Source organism: Pelodiscus sinensis, chromosome 3 (assembly GCF_049634645.1).
Source record: "Pelodiscus sinensis isolate JC-2024 chromosome 3, ASM4963464v1, whole genome shotgun sequence".
Taxonomy (NCBI): domain Eukaryota; kingdom Metazoa; phylum Chordata; order Testudines; family Trionychidae; genus Pelodiscus; species Pelodiscus sinensis.
The window spans coordinates 194,928,014-194,952,191 of NC_134713.1; the positions used below are offsets into that span (position 1 = coordinate 194,928,014).

Here is a 24,178-nt window from a genome sequence, read left to right on the forward strand (position 1 = left end):
TAAATCCATAGAAATCTTTAGAAGAATAATTTATTTGGAAGAATAAGTGTTGTTTCTCCCCTCTTGTCTCCTAGAAGTAATAGAGGGAAACCTGTTAGAAGTTTTAGATTGCATCCTGAATAAGTGGATCTGAAGAAATGTACAGCAAGAGAAGAATGTCTGATGAATAATAAATGTGGTTCTGTTTCCATTTCTCCCTTCAATGCACATGTGAATCTACAATTATGCATTCTGTGACATGTGAAGTTTCTGTAAACCAAAGCAATAACTAAAATGCAAAGTGTGTTATGCTTCAAAATGGAAAAGGACTCTCTGCTTTCTATGAAGAAACTGAAAATCATATATGGAGTACTGCAGAGATTGTCAAATGCATTGTTATCTCTTGACTCTTCTCTCATATATATTTTGGCACCTCTCTGCTGGGTAGTGAAATCAAAAGACAGCAGTAAAAATGAGTACACTAAGTTTTACTGCCTCAAAACTAGTGTATACTTTAGGCAGAAGGGAAGATGAGAAACTATGAATTAATTATTTGACGTCTGTTGACCAGATCTTCAGTTGTTATAAATACCTCTACTGAAATTAGTGGAGATATGCTGATTTATCCCAACTGAGGATCAGAGCCTAAGTCTATTTTTTGTGGGGGGTTTGGAAAAATTACTTTGGAAGCCATTTCTTAGAGGTGTGCTTAAACACACAGAAAATTTTTTAAAAACCACATTAAAACTAAATTAAATTTATGCTTCAGGTAAGAACATTTTCATGAATTAAAAAGAAGTAAAACCTAAAACAATTGCTCTAGATAGCATAAAAATAATCAGAAGATTATAGGAACATATGCTCCTACATGTTAGGTCAATGTTAACAAATTATAGGAAACTCAAAATTCAATCTCTAACCTGCAACAAATATTCCTTAACATCTTCTCTGAGAGATGCTGAAACATTAAGTTCTTGTACTTTTTTATAGCATCTTAAACATGTGCATACTTAAGTAGATAAGGTTAGCTTCTATGTTGATGGGTGGTATTCCTGGAGCAATTCATAATGTTGGTCGTGTTTATAAGCCATTACAATAGTTTTAGAGTCTTAACTGGTTTTCTCTTGGGTGTGTATATGTTTGTATATATGTCCTGGTTTTTGGTTTCTTTTACAGTTAAGCTATGCTTTGAACCACACAAATCGGAAGCTGATGCTAGAGCCTAAAGTATCTGTCAATGCTAGAATTGTGGTGGTTGGTGCATCAAATGTTGGAATCTCCTTTCTAGAAACACTGATATTTTGGTAAGTTTTTTTGCTTTGCTAGCTTTGCTACAGGGAGGGGAATAAGCTATTTTTAAAATTTTAGAGGTGAGGCTTCAATTCAAATTCTATTTCTCTTGGTGCAGTTTTGCATGCACAAATTATTGCACTTGCATTTTTATGTTTTCCCTTGAATTATAGATGCAAAATAAGTAGTCCGATCTACAACTGCCTGATATGTTGAGGTAAAGGGTAGATCTCATTCTGCTAATTGAGTAAGCAATTCAAAAGTACTAATGTAATTGTTTGCAGGTGCAAAATTGGGCCTACAAAAATGAAGGCCATCTCTGAAAATGAGGTCCTTACTAGCAATGGAGAGAATTAAAAATACAGATTTTAGAATGAAAGGACATCCTTTATATCAGCCACTGAAGATCTCACAGGAGGACTGAACAATGAGAGTGCAAAATTACATTGTATTCTGCCCGTAGAATCTTGGCAATAATTCTGTAGGGTGTGTGCCTTGTGCATTCCAAATGGATTTGAAGTTGGCAGCTTGGTGAGGTGAACGAAAGGCCTAGAGCCTAGTTTTGGCTCTGTCACCATTGGTTAGCCAGTCATATTAGAATACTGTTCAGCTGTGTCTGAGTTTAAATCCTCTTTGAACATACATTGTTAGTCTTGTTTGCAAAGAGAATATAGATGTAGCTTAAATTTCTAGCCATTTCTTCATAAACCAGTGTGCTGTTGACCTTTGAACTAGCTCTGCACAGTACCAGGGTTGGTTAGAGTTCATACTGTTGTGCCTTCTGGGCCATTTTATGTGTGTTAGTTTTGTTTGCTGATTATCTGGCCCTGTTGTTTTCCTTGTGTTTTTTTTCCTGTTTTTGGGGGGGAGGGATTGTTTTGTTTTTTATCAGCTGCTCCAGAAGAGAGGTGCTGAGAACATTTTCCACCTGGGCTGGCAAAACATTTAGCACCATTCTTTCACAACCCCATCTGTATAGTACTAGAAAGAAAAATGTACACATCTCCTTTTATTTCATTTCATTATGGTATTGTTTTCAGAGCCCCTGCCAGCTGAGTCTGTAGAAGCCATCAAATCTTTCCTGCTGAGGATTTTCCTGGTATTTGAGAGTCTTCAGAAATCAGAGAGATACCATATCTAGCTCCTGCACCATTTCCCTTGCAGGCCCTGGGATGGGGTTAGAAGAGGATCTGACTGGAGCATGCTGCACTCCAGTAATCCTTGTGTCCCAGAGGTCCCACTAGGTGCATAGATACGCAGTCACTGTAGATTAGAAAACTATAAACCAGATTACCATAGTTATTTTAAGTTGTCCAAACCAAAGCAAATCAACTGTGCAGGCAGAGTGAGAGAAGAATGAGTACTAATATTTTAAATGGGTAGTGCTTTTTAACCTTGGTTTACACTGTTGATATTTTAGTGCCCATTATCTTGTGACTTGCCAATACAAATGCTGCTTCAGGTCTGGTTAATTTATAGTTAATAGTTATGACTCATCAGAATATAAAACTGTCACTGCTCCAGGACTAAATATTGCAAAGTTTGCACCAGAGAACAAAGTCACTTTTGGCTCACAGATGGGGACAAAAATATTTTTTGTGATTGGGTATTTTCACAAACAACATTTTGGCTGTGTGAAAATTACTTCACAGGATTGAGATATTAGTAGGAGTCCTAGTGTAATGATGACATGGATGAGCAGATTTCCTTTGAGAAGATAAAAGATTCATAATAAATTGTTTATTCAGTGGATAGAGAAATAAAAAAGTGTATTCCATCATTATCATGAACTTATATATAGCAAAAAGAAGAATTCCATTCTCCTGCAGTACATACAGTCTAGTAAAGTAAAAGAGGTCTAAATGTTTCTTCCGTCCTTCTTGTAATTGTTCTTGGAGCACTCTTCATAAAGAAAATGTTTGCATAATTTTCAGATCTTGCTGATATGAATATCTTTTCCATATGAGTACATTTTCAAGCAGATTAAAAATGCTTAAATGTGTGTTCTAAAGCTCTTTAAAAACCAGTGTTAAATTTTAGCAGATTCTGAAAAGAAGTCTCACAGTAAAATATTCATTACCGAAACAAAATAGGGGGAAAATATTGCTATTTTAATGGCTGTGCCTGCTAAGTACAGAATTCAGGGTTTTGCATTTCTGCTACTAAAGTTGTTGATATCACAGTTAGAAATATCTGTATAGCATTGAGGGGGTGGAACAGAGCACTTTATGAATGGCATTGCATTATTATAAGCAATTGACAGAACAGCTCCCTTTCCCTCTCCCTCCTCTGGATTGCCAATGCCTTTTTTTCTAACATTCGACCCAGTGTATACCCTGTCGGCATCTGACCCTTCTCCTCTGGTGCTTCTGCCTTAGACTCCCAATGTATTTTTTAGCCATTACACTTTTTTTTCTGTTTTGCCACAAAAGTAAGATATACAGTGCCTCTAAGCTTATAGAATAGTGATAGAAATGTAGCCGTGTTAGTCTGGGGTAGTTGAAGCAAAATGCAGGACAATGTAGCACTTAAAAGACTAACAAGATGGTTTATTAGATGATGAGCTTTCGTGGGCCAGACCCACTTCCTCTGGCCCACGAAAGCTCATCATCTAATAAACCATCTTGTTAGTCTTTAAAGTGCTACATTGTCCTGCATTTTGCTCTAAGCTTATAGTCTAACTAGACAAAATAGACAAAAGGTCAGAGAAAAGAAGTAGTAGTATCCCCATTTTAGAAATGAAGAACTGAGGTACAGTGAGATTAAGCCCTGGTCTGCACTAGGACTTTATTTCAGAATAACCCCTCCTCCCCCCAAGGGTCAAATTTATAAGTGGAGCATCCACACTACCAAGCCCTTTATTTCAAAATAACGGGCCACTTAATTTGAAATCTGTACTCCTGCTTTTCATCAAGAATAATGCTAATTCCAAAATAGTTATTTCAAAATAGTGGTAGTGTGGACACACTGGTGCTGCTATTTCAAAATAATTGGCCTCTGGGGGCCTCTCACAGCTGCAGCTCTGACTGCTCTTGGTACCCGTGGCATCTCCACTGCCCTCCTCCTGCAGAGCTCTAAAAGATCCGGGGGCAGGAGAAGGGCTTCTTGCACAGTGCCGGTTTTGCAAGTTTTGTGAGAGACCAGGACCCAAAGCACAGATGAGTGACCTCAATTCTCCCTTGGACCCTCCAATGGCTGCTAGCACTTCTGTTCTCACAGCTGCCACTGCACAGGGACGCAGCAGAGCTCTGACCTGGACTGGTGCGGAGATCCTGGATCTCATCAAGATCTGGGAGGAGTCGTCCAACCTCCAGGATCTCTGCACCAGGAAAAGGAATGCAGATATCTATGGCCAGATTGTGGTCAGCCAGGCCAAGAAAGGGGACACTAGGGCTCTTGACCAATGTTGCATGAAAATTAAAGAGCTGTGGCTAGGCCTACCACAAGGCCAGAGGGCAGAGCAGATGCTTTGGGGGCAGCACCACATCCCTGCCACTATGAGCAGCTCCATGCCATTCGGGCAAAGGGAGGGAAGTCACCTCTCTGTTGTCATCGAGGCCAGCCAGGACAGCCTGTAGGACGGTGGGGTGGTAAAGGAGGAGGAAGATGACGAGGAGGAGGAAGCCAGCCAGGCAACCATGCCTACTGTCCAGGAGCTGCTCCTCACTTTAGAGCCAGTCCCCCCTCTCCCAGGACATCTCCCAGGCTTCTGAGGAACCTGAGGTGGGCACTTCAGGTGAGTTCTCTAACTTTCCCTGTATACAGGTGGGGGCAGGTGATGGGCTGTGAGTGGCTACGTGCTTCTTTCTCAGCCTACTCAGCCTGGGATTTGCACAACAGCCTGTTCACATGTGCACATGGAGCACCAGTCTGGAGCACTCAGTTCCATGCTGCTCTCACATAGGAATCCCTCGGTCCCTCGCACAAGGTTCCTAGAGAGGCCTGGCTTATTCCAGCCTCCATGGTGGGACACCTTCCTACGACAAACTACCACTAAGTAGTCTGGGGTCATTGAACCAAACAGCAGTGCCGCACACGGCACAGAGTCATGCCCACACTCAGTCAGCATCCACTCCCAGTCATGCACACTGATGTGGAGAAAACTGATCTCGTGCATGGGAACCTGCTGGGGAAAGGAAGAGAAGGGGAACCCATTAGCACTCCCTCCAGCAAGCAGTATCTGCTGCTTATACCGCCCTCATTCCCCTGAGCAAGCATGGATAGAAGTTCTATCTGCGGGATGCTCCCAGTGCTGGACCTGGTGTGTGGGGGACACAGAAGGAAGCCTAGTCGCCCCATCCCCCCTCCCTCCAGCTGGCGCCTGGCCTGGCTGGCACCTTCCCATGCCTGCTTGTTCCCAGGCTGTGGGGATGTTACAATGCTCCCCTGGGACGTCTTTTCCCCTCCCGGAAAGTGCTCGCTAGCTAGGCAGCATTAAGCCTTGTTTGAAGCCCATTGCCATTATCTGAACTGAGACCTTTTGGCTAGACTTCATATACAGTGTCTTCTGTGATGACTGCCTTTGTAACTTTCCTTAACAGCTGGGACAGTTGTGAGCTAGGTGAGTCCCCCACCTCTCACTCCATCTACCCAACTGCGCAGGATCCGCTGATGGAAACGCAGCCGGGAGAAGCTCATGCGGGAGCAGATGGCCTGTTTGCAGTCCCTCAGCCAAGGACTCAAGCAAGAGCGCGAGGAAGCAGGCCACCAACCACGAGGAGCTCAGGCCAACCGGGAGGAGTGCCGGGCTGACGGGGATCAGAGAGAGGCTGCCTGGGATGAGCTGGAGTGACAGCACGACTGTTTTCTCCACCCTCACCTTGGTGATGAAGCTCATGGCATTGTGCATGGAGCAGGCTACCAGCCACACCCCCACCTGCTCCGTTCCCCTCCAAGGCTCCCTAGAGGCCGCTAGCATCCCAGAACATGGGGCAGTGGGACCTCTTGGGCAAATGAAGCCTCCAGATCACGCAGAGGCAAGCGCCATTCCCTACTCCATCCCTGAGACCCCCTTTCCCATACCAGCTTTTTTTCCAAGTCCCTCCCCTGTTGTATGTGCTCCCAATAAAGAGTCCTGTTTTTTCACAAAAGATGTCTTGTATTGTTTGCTCTGTAAGGGAGGGGGGAAGGTGGAAAGGGAGGGCAGAGGAAGGGACGGGGGATGACAGGCACACACAGGGAATGTAGGGGTTAAGGCCCGGGGGAGAGTCTCACAACTGACCTTGCATGAAACTCTCCTTCAAGGCATCTCTGATTAACTCAACCCCTCACTGTGCTCTCCTGATGACACTGGTGTCCAGCTGCTCAAAGTCCCTGGCCAGACGTTCAGCCTCAGCCCCCCACCCTGACAGAAAAGTCTCCCCCTTGCTTTTGCACAGGTTGTGGCATACACAACAGGCTGCCACCATTAAGGGAACGTTGCACTTGCTGAGGTCCAGATTGGTGAGGTGACTCCTGAACCTCCTCTTTAAACGTCCGAATGCACATTCCATGACCATTTGGCACCTGCCCCCGCTGGCATCGAACTGCTCCTTGCTGGGGTCCAGGCTTCCCATGTAGGGCTTCATGAGCCAGGGGATCAAGAGGTAGGCTCCATCTCCAGGATTACTATGGGCATGTCCCCAACTCTGATGATGCGATTGGGGGAAAAAGTGCCGGCGTGCATCTTTCAGAAGAGGCAGGAGTTCCGGAAGATTTGGGCATCATGTGCCTTTCCCAGCCATCCAAAGTTGATGTTGGTGAAGCATCCCTTATGAGCCATGATGGCCTGCAGCACCACGGAGAAGTACTCCTTCCTGTGGATAAGTCCTATGCACAGTGGTTGGGGGTTAGGATGGGGATGTGGGCGCCGTCTATGGCCCCTTCCACAGCTGGAGAAGCCCAGGCGGCAAGCCATTGATGATTGTGGCGGGTTTTAAGGGTGCGAGCCTCGCACCCCCAAATCCCCCCGGGCTGAGCCGGCGGGGTGGGGTGGGGCTCCGCGAACCCACCGCCTTCCAAATGCCCTGTTGCCCCGTCCCCCGGGGTCCGCGGGCGAGTCTGGCCCCGGGTGCGATCACCCCTCGCCCCGAGTAGGGTCGAGGGGGCTCAGCGGACCCGGACCTTTAACGTCCCGGGCGGCCCCCGGCCGGGGGCCCGACCGGGGCTCTTGAGCCGTCCCTCTACTCTTTGTCCCCTTGCCTTGTTGCCCCTCTCCACGGGGAAGGGAAGGGGTGTTGCGTTCGACCGTCGCTGCCTTTTTGGGCTTACGCCGAGGTCGGGTGTGGGGGGAGTGGGGGACCCGGGCCCGCCCTCACCACCGGGTCCCAGCCCGAGGCCCTAAGTGAGATGGGTGCTTTAAGGCGCTCCCCTCACGGCAGGCGGGGCAGCCGCCCGAAACTCGCCTGCCCACGGGCGCCAGAACGGCCCCGCCTCGGACTCCTTCCACCCCCGATGCTCCGGCCCCCTGGGCCGGTACCGAGTCGGGTCACTCACCCCGTCGTAGCCGCCGGGTTCGTCCCAAAGCGAGCCTCCAACTGCCGGGGTCGTCTCCCTTGGTCGCCCGGAAGGCCGGGTGCTTGGGGTGCCGGGAAGCCAGGGTGGCTGCCCGCTCGCCTCCCTCTTCTTGGGCGTCCCGGTGCCCTTGTTATGGGCGCAGCCGGGTGACGTCGGAGCCGTCAGCCCCGCCCCCTCCGGCGGATCCCCGCGCGGCTCCGGCCGGAGCGTGCCCGCGGCTCCTGCCTGGGGCGCGAACCGGGGCGCCCGCGCCGGACGCCTCCCGGGCCCCCGGTGTTTCCCCCGTCCCCTCTGGCGCGCGCCCGCCCCCGCCTTTAGCCGCTGCGGGGCCGGCGGCGCCGCGCCGAGCGGCTTCTGGCCGTCCCTGGCCGCCGCTTCCTGTCGGAGCGGGGGGGCCTCCCCCGCCCCTAGTGCGGACCCTGCCGGGTCCGTCACAATGATGGTATCCATGTTTCGCAGAGAGATCACCGTCTGTAGCTACATGTGGTGGTTGGCCTTGTCTACCCCCAGGAGCACTGGCCTAACTATGGATTTCCCCACACCGAGCTGGTTCCCAACAGAACGGTAGCTGTCCGCCGTGGCGAGCTTTCACGGTGCGATGGCTTCTACACGGTGAAAGCAGGTCTCATGCAGGTGTCCTGTCATATGGAAGTTCTGCAGCCACTGCTGATTGTCACATCCCTGCAGGATGATGCGGTCCCACCAGTCCAAACTTGTCTCCTGCTGCCAGAAGCAGCATTCCATGGTGTTCAGGAGATTGAGGGGCATGTCCAGCAGCAAGAGCACCAGGACCTGGGTGAGTAAGGCCTGTAGTCCACCCTGGGGATCGTGCTGCTGGTCCTCATCCTCTTCCTGCTGGAGCAACCTGCAGGCAGTTAGAATATTGCACCATGAGGCGCGACATGAGGCCTGTGAGCCTGGCACTGCTTTGCAGCATCTCTGGCTCCATTGTGTGAGTCCTGTGGCCTCCCCAAGGGCAACCAGAGCACAAGAAAGCACGGGCCCACTGCATCCCTTTTGTGTCCTGCGAGGGGGGAGGCAGTGGAGGAGTGGCTTGTGAGACCCAGCTGTAAAGAGGAGCCCCTATAAGCACACATCACAGCAGCCACAGGAAGTATCCACCCTCCTGGCGCCCTCCCCAGAGTGCTTCCAGGGGCTCTAAGTCCAAGACAGTCTCCGTTCAAAGTGGATGTGTTATTTCGGACTAATTCAAACTCATTTCTATGCTTCCCCGTAGTGTGGACATGCTATTTCAGATTTGCTAAATTAGGAGTTAAGTTGAATTTAGTAATTTCAAAATAGTTTCCTAGTGTAGACATGGCCTAAGTGACTTGCCCAGGGTCACACGAGAAGTCTGACAAAGCTGAGTTGAACCCACATTTTTTGAGTTCCAGTCCAACATCTTAAGCACAAGAGAATCTTTCCCTTGTGTACAGCATTTTTCATGATTTACCTTTACATCTCGGAGAGAGCTCCACAGACAAGACTTCTCAGCAGTAAGCTGTATTCCAGCTGTGTTCTAATTAAGAGTTCTCACAAGATATTCAGGAGTAATGGTCTTGAAGGCAGTATAATTGGAACTTTCAGATTCATGAGAATTTGAGTACTGTACTGCCACAAAAGAACCACTAAGAACTCAAATAATCAAAGGAGCTAGTACTTAATATCATATTTTTATATATTTTATATTAATGTCATGTAAGCGTAACAAAGATAAGCAGTTGATAATGTCTCCTGATCAGTGCAGAGAGACCTTTTAATACAATTTAATTTAATCTATTCACAGTTTTCTACTATTGTTTGCAAAGGTTATATGTACTAAAAATAACTAGATTGAATCAATTTATAACCCCCTAATCCTTAAAAAGGGAAGTAGTTTTCTCCTCATGTTTCTTCCTACTTATTTTATATTAGTAGTCACCATAGAAACGCACCATTATAATTCACTTATCTGCATAATAATCATTAGAACTAGATTTTAGAAGTGATTTCAACTTGTTTGAGACCGAGAAAATATATTTTTCATTAAATTCTGAAATAATAGCAATTATATCTATTTATTTGAAAGATATAGAAAACTGCCTCTTGGTTCTATTATTTTGTAGTATTTAATGCAGCAGTAACAGTGTAGTTTGTGAAAAATACATTTGAGGCAGTGTGTTCCAATTACGTTTTTTAGGACAGTCTGAACTTTCACTGTGTGAACAGGGCAGATTCTAGCATCAGTTCTTATCACTACAATGCAAAAATGTGCTCCTCTGTTCCATCCTCCAAAATGCTGAATTACAGGAGTTTTGTTTTTTTTAATGCTTCTTATATCCCTCATGTTCACTCAGCTCTGGTCTACTCTAGGACTTTATTTCAACCCCCCCGCCAATGTCAGATTTATAAGCAGAGAACCCACACTACCAACCCTGTTGTTTTGAAATAATGGACCACGGAATTCAAAATCTGTACTCTTGCTTTTCATCAGGAGTAACGCTAATTCTGAAGTAGTTATTTTGACATAACAGTAGTGTGGATGCTCCCATGCTGCTATTTCAAAATAATTACTCCCAGAGTAATTCGAACTAATTACTCCCCAGTGCTTCCTGGGGCTCTGAGTCTTGAGGTAGCGTGTCCACATTAATGGAAACTGCCTTGGACTAATTTCGAGGCTTCCCCATAGTGTGGACATGCTAGTTTGAATTTGTTAAATCGGGAGTTAAGTCGAATTTAGTAATTTCAAAATACTTTCCTAGTGTAGACATGGCCTCACAAAGTAAATATCAGGAGTTTGTAGGAAAACCCAATATTAGTGTTCTGTCTAACTGGGAGCAGGATCAGCTCACAAAGTGGACTCTTATGCCTTCTAGAGAAGCTTGTTTCTAACACCCCTTTCTTCAGCAAGTAGCTGATTCGTGTCTTGAAATATAAGAGTTTATAGCTCTAGCGTTTTACCCCATTGAATGTGAGTGCAGCTGTTCTTATTTTCAATGTGTCATTTTCCACATGACTCCTCTTCCTGTTTCCTGAGTTAAGTCTTCTGCTTTAGTTTTCGCTCAAACATAATTTTAGTTTAGTCTACACAAGACTAAGTTTTTTCTTCAAGAATTGGCCAAAAAGGGCACAGTTGTCAATCACTCTTAGGCATGGTAAAATTGCCAATCATTCCTAGGCAGTTACACAGGAGAGTGAGAGTGGATAAACCCCACTTTTATCAGCTGTATGGCTTTCCCTGATTGTGAGTCCAAATGCAGGTGTGAAAACGGGCTCTCAAAAGCTCCCTAATCAAATGTGTGGGCAGAAGCAAAAGAGAAAAAGCAAGCAGAGCCTTGGTTCTGCCCCATAAATTCATCAGGCAGCAGACAGTGTAAGGGGGGAAGTGAGTAGCACCATAAATTGCTATAGTAATTAACTTCCCTGCAGGAGCAAGGGCACGCAGGGAAAGAATTGTGACTCCCACAATTCATACCCAGCGCCCCTCCAGGCCAGTGCGATTAAATGCTTCTTACACAAAGACGGGAGTTAGGGTCCTGTCTAGGATGAAGACAAGGTAGTGCAAAATCACACAGTGTTTGTGTGTACATCAGCCCTAAAGCAGAAGCAGAAGCCTGACTATTCTTTTTACTTTTATTCTTTTTACTACTTTTCCTTCTGACATCGAATTACGTAGTCTTAGGATAAGAAAAAGTATCAAGAAAAAGAGTTTGATTAGATATCAAGTAAAAATCATGAGGTTGGCTTAAAAGTAATGAGATTTTTGAACTAATAAATATTGGGCTGTTTTTATTTGCCTTCTGGTTTTTGAGCTTTTAGGGCTTATGTTTTCAAGTTTTTGTCTAGGACCATGAGTTCTAGAAATGTTCTCCTTTAAAAAAAAATAAAAGCTGAGGTTCCAGTTTCACCGTTCCAAGAGCTGAGGTTTTTAAGGACATCAAATACCATGACAATTGTGACTAAACCTTATTGAGATACACTGGCATATACATTCTAACTTTAAAGTTATGAAACAAAGCCAGCTCCTGAAAGTATTTCTCAAATGTTAATTCTGTTTTTAAAAGTAAGTACTTAGTTCACAGTTTTTCTTTAAAGACCTTGAGGTTGAGATCAAGGATGAGAAATACTTACTTGAGTTAAATATTTGATTTAAGATGATTTTGAGTAATTGGACACTTGGTATAGAATGAAAAAGACATCTAATATTAATGATTATTGCTCAAAAACATTTGTATTTGAACCTGGTTTATATCATTATAGCTTATGCATTTTCTTAAATAGTGACAGATTCTGACAAAAATATCCTGGTCTTCCACCACTTGGAGTACCTGATGTGGTGTTTTTCTTTTTTCCCAGTTAATGTCAGAGGGTATGTCTACACTACCCCGCTAGTTCGAACTAGCGGGAGTAATGTAGTCATCCACAGTTGCAAATGAAGCCCGGGATTTGAATTTCCCGGGCTTCCTAATCCAAACTAGCTGTACACCTAATCTGAACTAGCTACTCCGTGCCACGTGTAGCTGCGTGGCACGGGGTTCGAACTAGCCGGCATTTAAAAATGGCGCTGGCCGGCTTCATGCAAATGAAGCCCGGGAAATTCAAATCCCGGGCTTCATTTGCAACTGCGGATGACTACATTACCCCCGCTAGTTCAAACTAGCGGGGTAGTGTAGACATACCCAGACAGTCTTTGAGAATGGCCATCACAATAGTGAAGTTAGGTCAAGGAAGAAAGTAATTAATGTTACATCATTTAGTTTATTCCAGCATGTGATTCACTGAACAGCATGTGCACTGTGACAACAGTTAATTGTATTTTGACTACAAGATCCCCAAAAATTTCCTCACAGCAGCATCTTGTCATTGGTTCCAGTACAGTAAACAAATTAACCTTTTATCCATCTCTTTGCATGTAGGTGGGGGAAATGTTATTGTGTCCTCAATATGGAGAAAGTCCCTTTTTAATCCATGATTTAAAAACCTTCGTAATCCAACCTCTGGTGTAAAGAATGACTTATTCTCTGTATTCTTTGTAGATAAGTGTACTATACAAATAACAAAAAAGAAGCTGGTGAGAACATAAAATATAGTATCATGATACAGAATAGAACATATTCTAATTTGCAACAGACACTGGAATTATTTTGATACTTATAGGACCATAGTCTTATAGTGTAGTTCAGTAAGACATTGAATCTGGTCTTAAAACAAAATTAGATGGTCTCACTAATTTGCTAAATCCTTGATTTCCTGTCAAATCAGCTTCCCTCTGAAGGTATCTAAGGATAGCTTTAAAATACTAGGCTTTTTAAAAGCACCATTGCAAAAGAACAACTACAACTCTTATCTAGCAACACGGTATTACACAATATCCTGCACATCTGTCCTGTTTGGCAATAGCGAGCATAATGCTTGCTGTTTAATTAGGCTTTTTATCTTTACATTTGTCTGAGAACATCTGAAGCTTTCCATGTTGCCTGTCACTAATTAGTTGACTAATTAAATAGTTAGTGCTTACTTGCTGATCACAGAGCTAACATGTAATGAAGGGTTTAGTGATCTTTATTGTTTTATTCTATCTGTCTTTGCCACATGCGTTGATATATGTATGCTTCCTTTTGACTGCTTTTTTTCATACCAAGGCAAATGCAAAACAATGTTGTAGTCTACCATGTGTTAAGTGTCACTGGGCTGGCATCATTCAGACATTGTTGCCTTCCATCATTTCTAGTGAATAGAGATCAAATTGTGACAAAGATAAATAGGATAGGTGATATCTTGCCTTGTTGTTAAATCAGTGTCACAATAGATTCTGTCAGTGACTGATACTAACATAACCTATAGGGAAAGCTATGAGTCAAGATCATTTTTCCTAGCAGTCATTTGACATTCTTCTGACAAATATAATACTGAATTAGGATAGCTACATTATTATTTTATAATGAATGTGCTTATTTTAGAGTCTATTTTCAACTCAAAACCAAGAATATTTCTACTTTTAAGCATTTGCCATTTTAAACATATTGCGAAAACACCAGGCTGAGACCAAGCGTTCTGGCATGCTTTGTATTTGTACATATATGTAGGCACTGCTTTTTATTTAAAAAAACAACTACTATACTTAGGACAAAGAATATTATACCTCACAAAAGGCCTGCTGTAAAGTCCAAAGTAGTCAATGAGAAGAAAAGTTGGTATTTTATTTCTTTAAAAAAAGTGACTAAGCATGATAATAGCATGATCAGCTCATTGTGAAGCTTTGTAACTGAGCACCTTGGAGTCTGTTGTCATCTGGACAATGCAGTTGAGAATTAAAAAAGGAGCATTCAGACTCCACCACAGTCCATTTATGTTTTCCATTTCTTTAAGTGGCTTTGGAAATCATTGCTTTTCAATTTTATTCATGAGTATTTTTCCTTGTTTAAAGAAGCATGCTTTGGAAATGAACTTTTTCTACCCATAGTTAAGATGTAACTGTTGAGATCTTCAAAACAGACCATCACCTGCCCTTTAGAATGTTTTTAAGTACAGTGGAATTTGACAATTAAAATGCAAGAGATAGCAGCCTGGTTCTGCTGGTAACTCTGCCCTCTTGTGTTTAATATAGGATGTAATTTCTGCTTATATATTTTTTAGAATTGATGGGTAGGTGTTCTATGGCAAATTGAGACTATATTTATTTATTTATTTATTTGGGATGCCTTTTTGCAATTTAGAGATCACTTCTGGGTCATAATTACCACCTGCATCCTATGCTTTTGTAATGCACAGAGGAATACGATGGGTGCATTTTATGTTGAAATAGGATTGAGGGGAAAAACTTTTCAAAACAACAATAGTCCTGTAGCACCTTACAGACTAACCAAAAATATATAGATAGTATCATGAGCTTTCATGCACACAACCCACTTCTTCAGATGATAAATAAGGAGCAAGAGGCACAGACACTGAATTTATAAAGCAGAAAAAAAGGGGGAGAAAAAATCAATTAAACTGTCCATGCTAAATGAGGCTAATAGAGTAGGCTGTAAGTGCCTGATACTTAGCTTTTGATGTCATTTGGGTATTGAATATAACAGCCCACCCAGTTCATGTCTTTATTCAAGCCATGCAAGATAGTATCAAACTTGTATATGAAGACCAATTTCACAGTCTCTCTTTCTAGTTGATTCCTGAAATTGCTTTGTAAGAGAATAGCCACCTTTAAATCCATAAACGAGTGCTTAGGCAAGTTAGGATTGGGGTGTTTGTAAGGAGTGGCCATGTAACACTTCAGTGATTTCCTACAGCAAGATAACTGTGAACAGCATTTCTACACCAATCAGATATGATTTCAGTATTATGAGTAACAGAAGACATGACCTGCTAGAGGGGAAGAAGTTGGAGAACAGCCTTCGTAGTCAGCATGTTCCCCTTGTGAAGACTAGAGGTTGGTTAACATTATGCTCCATCTTAGAAGTATTCTCCTGCCAGGGAGCCAATGCCTGCCATGCAAGCAGATGCTACACATGGCTGTTCTGAGAGAGAAGTTTTGGGGGCTAGTTTTTCTCTGGGTCTTAGCTAGCCATAGCCCTTTCTGTTACATGACTGCCTACTTTCCAAAATGACAGGGTAGCAGTTTGCATCATGGTGACTGGAAAAAATCACACAACTTTGTGAGAAATGTTATCTTTCTGTGTGGAAGATGTTTGAGGAACATCTGGCCCTGCATCAACAGGGCTAACAAACACTTAGAACTGAATCTAAAGCCAGTGGAATAGTTTCTACTGACTTCATGCTTCAGATCAGAGCCATAATTTTTTTCTCTGTCGAGCAATACTTTCAGTATTTGTGCCAAGCAAGAGGAAACATTTCAAAATATTAGATTCTGTCTTGTAACAACACTTAAGGACTCTGGTTAAGCATTAAGATTTCAAAAACATAAAAATGGCTATACTGGGTCAGACCATTAAGACATGCTGTTGGTTGAATAACACCCCTGCTCCTGACCATATACAAACTCATTCTACTCAGGCAGTGTCTACATCAACTGCTTTCTGACACAATGTTCTCATTACAGACATTTGTAAAGCAGTGACATGAGCGTCAACACATACTTTTACTAAACATTACGCTCTAGACAAATACACCGCTCAGGACACACAGTTGAGCCTAGCAGTTCTCTCTGTGGCCCAGTCTAAATATCCGAAGCCCCACCATCCAAATTCTCAGGATACTGCTCTTCAGTCACCTACAGTGGAGTACCCACAGGGACACTCCTCAGAGAAAGGGTGTTTACTCACCTTGTGCAGTAACTGAAGTTATTTGAGATGTGTATCCCCGTGGGTGATCCACAACCTTCCCTCCTCCCCTCTGCTTCGGAGTTTTAACATCTCTCCACTGTAGAGAAGGAACAGAGGAACAGTTGATGATGCAGCGAAACGGCACCACACATGCATGTTGGCACCCATAGTACTGCTGCTAAAAATATCTGACTATAAGTGTAGGAGGACCAAAACACTTACAGTGGAGCACCCACAGGGACACCCATCTTGAAGAGCTTCAGTTACTCCACAAGGTAACTACCCTCTTTCCTTCATAACAGTTTGTCCATGTTTCTATTTTTTATAGATTTCCTTTTTGATTTTTCAAGTCATTAAAGAGCCCCAATGAAGCCATATTGGCCTCTGAATAGGTTTTCCTTGCATCTGGATAGTTTTACATTGTGCCTCTAATATGATGTCCTTGAGAAATCACCAGCTCTCCTGAACAATTTTTTCTCTTATATTTTCTTCCCATGAGACCTTAATTACCAGTTCTCTGAATTTATTCTTCCTGCTGCTCTCACTCCTTCCTTTCTTTAGAATCGTGGAAAGCTATCAATTCATGATCATTTTCACCCAAATTGCTTTCCATCATCAGATTTGCAACCAATTCCTCCCTTTCTGTCAGAATCAATCTAAAATGGCTACCCCCTGGATCCTTCCTTTATTTCATTAAATAAAAAGTTATCTTCTATACATTCCACGAATTACTTAGAAATTTTTGTACTTTGTTATATTACTTTTTCAACAGATGTCTGAGTAATAAAGTCCCTCATTATTACCACTATTGTGTTTTGGATATTTGTTATTTGTTCTAGAGATGCCTCCTCTAGCTTCTTTTCCTGATTTGGTGATCTATAGTAGACACATATCATGACATCATCCCAATTTTTCCCCTTTTACCTTTTCCCAGAGTTTCAACTGGTCTCTCATCTCTTTCTAGACCTCAGATCAAGTGTACATATTCTTGGTAATATAATTCTGTAATATAATCCTTTTTTCCCTGCCCATCCTTCCTGATCCTCTGTATATCAATATTCCAGTAATGAGAGCATGATCTTATGTTGATTCTTACATGCCAGAAAAGATGCTGGTACTTGAACAGTGGGAGAAGAAGAAAAGTGTGTAACTGACTTAAACTCTAATTGACACAGTAGCAAGTTATAAGGCAACAAATGGCCAAGAAAGATAATTTTTGGTATCATAATATAGATATCATGTCAAGAAAAGCTCACTGAGTAAAGACCACTGTGACAGATTTTAAATGACATTTAAAGCGATTTCATGTATCTGGCATATAATGTATGATTTGATTTTCCCCATTAGGGGTCACCAAATGAAATCAACATGTAGCAGTGGAACTCCTTGCTGGAGGATGTTGCAAAGCCCAAGAGTATAACAGGGTTCAGAAAATAACTAGATAACTTCTTGGAGGATGGGTCCATCAGGATGGGCAGGGATGGCGACGCTAGCCTCTGTTTGTCAGAAGCTGGGAATGGAGCTGGAAATGGGTTGGATCACCTGTTGTGCTCGTTCTCTCTGTGGCAGCTGGCATTGGCCACTGTCAGAAGACAGAATACTGGGCTAGGTGGAACTTTGATCTGACCCAGTATGGCCATTTGCTTCTCGATTAATAGTTTTGAATAGTGTTCAAAACTGGCAATTCATTACCCTTTTTTAGAACTGTCTCAAGCTTTCATATTTAGAATCACTTTTGTATGACAAGATTACAGTACAATGGAACTCAAGTTGTGTGTGCCTTTGACTTAGGGTATGTCTACACTGCAGGCTTCTTTCAGAATATTTTTTTTCGGAAGATATCTTCATGAACTCAACCCCAAGCTGATCATGGAGAGCCCCCGCATGTGTGTGAGCGCGCTGCGCTTGCAACCGCACCCCATTGTGGAGTGATGCTTCCAGCTGTTGACACCAGTTCCGACTGGTGGAACCGGCTAGTGGTGGAGCGGTGGGACGACCAGCAGTGAGGAAGGAGACATTCCTGGAGCTGTGTGCCTGGCTCGTCTCTGCCCTCAGACAACGGGATACTCAGATGCAACCCGCCGTCCCTCTGGAGAAATGGGTCACCATCACCATCTGGAAGCTTTTCACGCCAGACAGTTACCGATCAGTGGGCAACCAGCTTAGCGTGGGGAAGTTGACCATCAGGCCCCTTTTCATGCAGGTATGGCACTCTCAGGGTGCAGTCCCTGGGGGGGAGTACTGGAATGGGGGACCCTAGGAAAAGTGGGGGTTTGAGGTGCGAGGGAATTGGTGGGGGGGGAGCCTTGTCCCTAGGGGGTTCTGCATTCTCACCCTTACACTGCCCCATGGGGGGGCAGGCTTTGTGGGGGGCTAGCTCCTGAGGTGTTTGGGGGGAAGCAGGATGGCAGAGGGACCTCCCAAGGGTTCAGGCATCCCCTTTGATTTTCTGTTTTGTTTCTTTCTTTGTTTGCCTCCTTCTGCAAGTGGTGAGGGCCATCAACACTGTCCTGCTGTGCAGGACCATCCACCATGGTGATGTGGACCCCATCATCACTGGATTTGCCGCCGTTGGCTTCCCCAACTGTGTGTGTGTGTGTGGAGGGGGGAGGTATTGAGAGAACACACATCCCCATCCAGGCCCCCAACCGCTGGGCAGCACAGTACATCAACATGGTCCCGTAGACTTCTCGATGGTCCTGTAGACCCTTGTCAGTCACCGCGGCCAATTTACAGACATCTTCGTAGGCTGGTCGGGGAAGGCGCACAATACCCACGTCTTCCGCAACTCCAGTCTCTACCACAAGCAGGAGGACGGCCCTTTCTTCCCTGAACACAGCATCAGGGTCGGGGATGTGGAATGCCACTGTGCATTATGTGGGATGCAGCCTACTCCTCATGCTGTGTCTGATGAAGCCCTACACCAGCCACCTTGACCCGATCAAGGACCACTTCAATGGTTGCCTGCACAGGGCCAGCATGCAGGCTGAATATGCCTTCGGCTGTTTAAAGGTGAGGTTTAGGTGCCTCCTGACCCACCTGGTTGTGGGGAGCAGAACATCCCCCCAGGGGATGTCAACATGTTGTGTGCTCCACAACATCATGGAGAGGAAGGGGGAGGCCTTCATTCCAGGGTGGGGGGCATAGGCCAGCCAGGAGGAAAGGGCCTTTGAGCAGCTACGCACAGCTGCCATCCGGCAGGCCCATCGCGTGGGGGTGTGCATCTTGGTGGCCCTGAGAGAGAGTTTCTCACAATGACCCCAGTAACTCTCTCCAGGCCTCCCCACTAGGGGGCTGTGCCTTGCCCTTCTCTGCATTTCCTACAACAACCTCTCCCTTCCCCTTTCCTCCCCTCTTTCCTGCAGACACAATAAAAAAAACTATTTGGTTGATAAAAACAGAACTTTGTGGTGATTTATTTGGGGTAGAAGTAACTGGTGAGGAGGGGAATGAGAACCTGGAAATGGGGAGGGGGGAGGAGGGCTGAGAACCTTGGAGGGAGGCTGATAAATTTGGAGGGGGAGAAGACGCTCAGGGCTAGAGCTGAGAGTGGCATGTGGTTCGGGTGCTTCCTCCACCTCTTGTGAGGGCCTTCGTCAACCTTGTGGCTGGGGGGGGTCCAGGGAGGATAGGGGGATAGGCAGGAGGAGGGGCAGGGACAGGCATGGAAGGAGGAGCAGGGACAAGGGCAGGCACAGGAGCTGGCTCTGGGTGGGTCAGGAGATCCTGGACAGTCACACACATGTTGCGTCCCTGCTGCAGCAGCTCATCCCACATGTTTCTGCCACTGTGCATCGTCCCGGACCTTCTGGGCCAGCGTCTGCTGCATGTCTTGGAGGGTGGAGACATGATCCCTCATGAGGTCCTCCTGGACCCTCTGGCGCCTGCAGCTCCCCCGGGGTCAGGTGGCTGGCTCGGATGGTGTAGATCGCCTCACTGTCATGACTGGTCTGGCTGGGGAGAATAAAGAGAGATGGTCAGTCATCCCTGGAGACACTGTCCCTGAAGCCTTGTCCTCATGTGTGAGCTGAGAGCAACAGTTTCCAGGTCAGAGGAAGGTGATGTCCCGGGAGCAAGGCCATGCTTCCCGCCCCACCACATGTTCCATGGATAAGCAAGCAAGGGAAATGTCCGGCCACACTCGGATCCAGTGGTCAGAAGGGGGGCTTTGAGCTGCCTGGGCTTCCGTCAGTGCCTGGCAGCGCTGTCCCCAGGAGCGGGTGCTGCCTCAGACATGCCCGTGTGCCGTATGCGGCACTCCAGAGTCTCTGTGCATGCATGCGTGTGTCCTTGTCCCCAGCCTCCTTTCAGCAGTGGTTTGTGGTGGGAGGGTGTACCCCCCCTCTGAGAAGTCGCCTCAGAGCCTGTGAGCTGGAGCCCAGGGGTGCTCTGGTGCTGCCTCCTGGGACTGCGTGGTGCAGACTGGAGCTGCATGTGCACAGACTGCAGTATGATGGCCAGGCCAAGAAGGCTGAGTGATGATCACACCAGAGCCCCTCAGCACCCACCACCCCCACCCTGTGTGGCTGTGTCTAGACTGGCAAGTTTTTCTGGAAAATCAGCCGCTTTTCCGGAAAAACTTGCCAGCTGTCTTCACTGGCTGCTTGAATTTCTACAAAAGCACTGACTTCCTACTGTCTGAAATCAGTGCTTTTTGCGGAAATACTATGCTGCTCCCGTTCGGGCAAAAGTCCCTTTTGTGCAAAACTTTTGCGTAAAAGGGCCAGTGTAGACAGCTCAGATTTGTTTTCCACAAAAAAGCCCCAATCGCGAAAATGGCGATCAGGGCTTTTTTGCGGAAAAGCGCGTCTAGATTGGCCACGGATGCTTTTCCGCAAAAAGTGCTTTTGCAGAAAAGCGTCCATGCCAATCTAGACGCTCTGTTCTGAAAATGCTTTTAACGGAAAAGTTTTCCGTTAAAAGCATTTCCGGAAAATCATGCCAGTGTAGATGTAGCTTGTGTGTGGAAAAACTAAGACCACTGACCTGATGATCCCTCCCCGGCCTTGGAGGATGCCTGGGACACATCCAGGCTGTGGGGTAACAGCTCCAGCTGTGAGATGGTGGTCTCCGTGTTGGGTGGGCAGGCGACAACGGGTGTTTCCAGCCCCAAGTCCACCACCAGGAGTTGAAAAGAGGCTGTACCTCCCCCCAGGATGTGGTGCAGGTCCTCCTCATAGGGGCAGAAGTGGAGTTCTGCCCTGGAGCATGAGCTGCGCTCCCTGCTCTGGCGTAGGCCTGGCGTATAGGGTTGCCAGATGGTTTAACCAAAAATACCAACCCCCCCAAAAAAAGCACAGGGAAAAAAATTCTGTTGAGAAGAAAAAAAGGGGGAGACCAAAGTTGTTGAGCCAAAATAAAAGGACCCCGACAGTAGTTATTAAGCAAAAAAAATAAAAAATCATCATGGCCCCTTTAAGAAGAGGCTTTTTTTTTTTTTTGCCAGTGGCCATTTTGTTTTTCTGTTCCAGCCGCAAGACAAGCCCCTGAAGAACCAGGTAAGCAGGGGAGGAAGGAGGGAAGGTGGCGTCCGACGAGGGGAGGGGTGTGTGTCAGGGGCTGGGCCCAATTGTTGAGTGTGGTGTAGGGTTGCCAGGTGCCCGGTATTTTCGCCTCCTGGCAGGGGGAAAAAACAGAAAATACCGGACATGTTAGGTGTTCAGTATTTTCTGAATTTTTTTTACTGGACAGGAGGCGAAAATACCAGACTATCCGGATCAATACCAAACACCTGGCAACCCTAATGGCGGAGCTCTTTAACCTTATTCCAGACCTGCTCCTGTGTGTGGGTAGGGCCCTTTGTGGCCAGGCTATCGGCCACCCAGCCGTAGATGTCCGTGTTGCGCTGTCTGGAGTGGAGATCGTGCAGATTCTCCTCGTTGCCCTACACCTCAAGGATGGCGAGGATCTGTGCCCAGAGGCACATGCCTCTTTCAGCTCCTGAGAGCCCTGGGAGTGCTCCCTGGGATGGGCATGGTGCTTCTGTGGGGTTTGGGGTTCTGACATGGTGGCCAGATATGAGGAACTAGCAGCTGCGCTGTGGCTGAAGGCTGCAAGGGTTGACTTCCTGCCATAAGCCCTTTCCTCAGTATGTGCAGCTTTAAGAGCTCTAGGGGAACAGGAACTATAGAGTCCTGATAAGTGTGGATGGAGTGGCCAGCAGGGCAACCTTGGGATTTCCTGGAGGCCTCTTTTTTGGAAAAAAGTCCCTATTCTGCATCCACACACACCCTCTTCTGAAAAAGCTTTCGGAAGAGGCCTTATTCTTCGTGGAATGAGGTTTACCAGCGTTGGGAAAAGCCGTCCATTATTTCGATTTTCTTTCAGAATAACGCAATTGGTGTGTGGCTGCTAGTATTGTTTTTCCAGAATAATGGCACAGTGTGGATGTACCCTTAATATATCCTATAATACCAAATATTAATATTAACACCAACACAACAAGTAATCTTCCAGAGAATGTATTACTGCCTAGTAAAATTTTATCATTTACTTTAAACTGCTGCTCAGGTGTGAAATAGTTAGGTTTGAGTAAATGAAATTGTTACATTTAGATCCATGTGGGCTACCGCTCTTTAGTTTGTGTTAGAAGGTTGTTTGGCTATTTATTTGTTCAAATGAGAGGTTTAATGAAAGCAGTTAATTAAATGGCTTGCTTAGACATTAGGAAGAAGAGTCTGGTATATCTGCAAATGGCTTTTGCCAAGATGCCTATAAGTAATATACTAGGTTTTTTTTGCTTTCTTCTTTTATTTTGCTCACAATAAATTGGCAATGTGACCCTTTTTAATGTCAAGAACAAGGATGTTTAGGCCTCCTTTTGTAGCTGTCCTCTAGAACCGCGCAATGAAACTCAATACCTTTTACTTATTTCCCTAGATACTCTAATCCCTCCCTGCTTTACAAGTATCTTTGGCTGTTCTTCCCTTTTGTATCCACAGCAACATGAATCCCTGCCGGAATTATTTGCTTCTAAATTGCAGGTGCACTTGTGTTGTATTTCATTGGTTTGAGCTCTTAACTTGAAGACTTTTTCCACAAAATGGTGACCCTCTCCTTTTACAGCACTTGAGGCTGGACATTGTGTATGTACATTAAAAACATATAAGCCACTCTGTCTCCTAATGCGCAGTATCTGTTTTTCAGTGTCTGTTGTTTTTCAGTTATCAGGACCTCGCTTTGAGACTGACAAAAGGAACTAAAGTCAGAAACATTCTTTCATTGGCATGTAAATAAAACTATATAAAACAAAAACCTCAAATTTACTGATGGAAAATATAATGCTGTGTCATTGGCCAGAATTTTCAAACCTGACTGCTTATGCATAAGTCTGTATTCAGGCACTTGATTTTCATAGATGCTGAGCACCTGCAGCCCCCATTGACTTGTCAGGTTAATTATATTTAGGTGCTTATGTATGGATTTAAGAGCCTAACTTTTGGTGCACTGGATAACATTTTCCATAGCACCTTATGGCTTAGGCATTTTTGAAAACACACCCATGTTACTTAGGGCCAGTTGTTTGGTTGTTTTTTTTTTAACTATTTATCCTCTTATAGTTGCAGATAAAGACCTAACACAGGAGTGTCCAAACTTTTTTCAAAGAGGGCCAGATTTGATGAAGTGAACATGCGTGAGGGCCGACCATTTTGCCTGACATTCTTTGAACCATTAAAATTAAATGCAAATTAACTATTTTATGCAAAGTTTATTGCAAACGGCATACTTTTCATTTCGTCACATGGATGACAAATCTAAACAGGTGTTAAATCACTCTGCCTTTCATATCTGAAGGCCAGATGAAAAAAAATCCAGGAAGCTGAAATATATGTCAGGAACATTGTAAAGTACATTACATATTATTGGTAATAAAGGTTGTCTGTCAACTTTTAAGTTCAAAAAATATGAACAGGAACATAACACCAAGTATACATGTTGTGTCCAAATATATTTATAACTGATTTAGACCAACTGACATTAACTGAGATTTTACAATGTATTCATCTCAATACATATGGATTCGTTGGGGGCCATAAAAGATATTGCCAAATTACCTGGGGGGCCGTATTAAACCGGAACACGGGCCGCAATTGGCCCACGGGCCGGACTTTGGACATACCTGACCTAACAGGACAATCACAAATGCCTAGGTG

At 44.9% G+C, this 24,178-nt stretch overlaps 1 protein-coding gene across 5 annotated transcripts in view; it reads left to right on the forward strand.

Moving 5' to 3' along the window:
* The window catches only part of CFAP61 (cilia and flagella associated protein 61), a 200,512-nt gene that overhangs the window by 86,372 nt on the left and 89,962 nt on the right, over positions 1-24,178 (forward strand). For all 5 annotated transcript variants that reach the window (XM_075925780.1, XM_075925784.1, XM_075925782.1 and 2 more), the window contains one exon: positions 1,156-1,283. In XM_075925780.1, the coding sequence (XP_075781895.1) occupies positions 1,156-1,283 (128 nt within the window). The remainder of the gene's footprint in view (positions 1-1,155; positions 1,284-24,178) is intronic.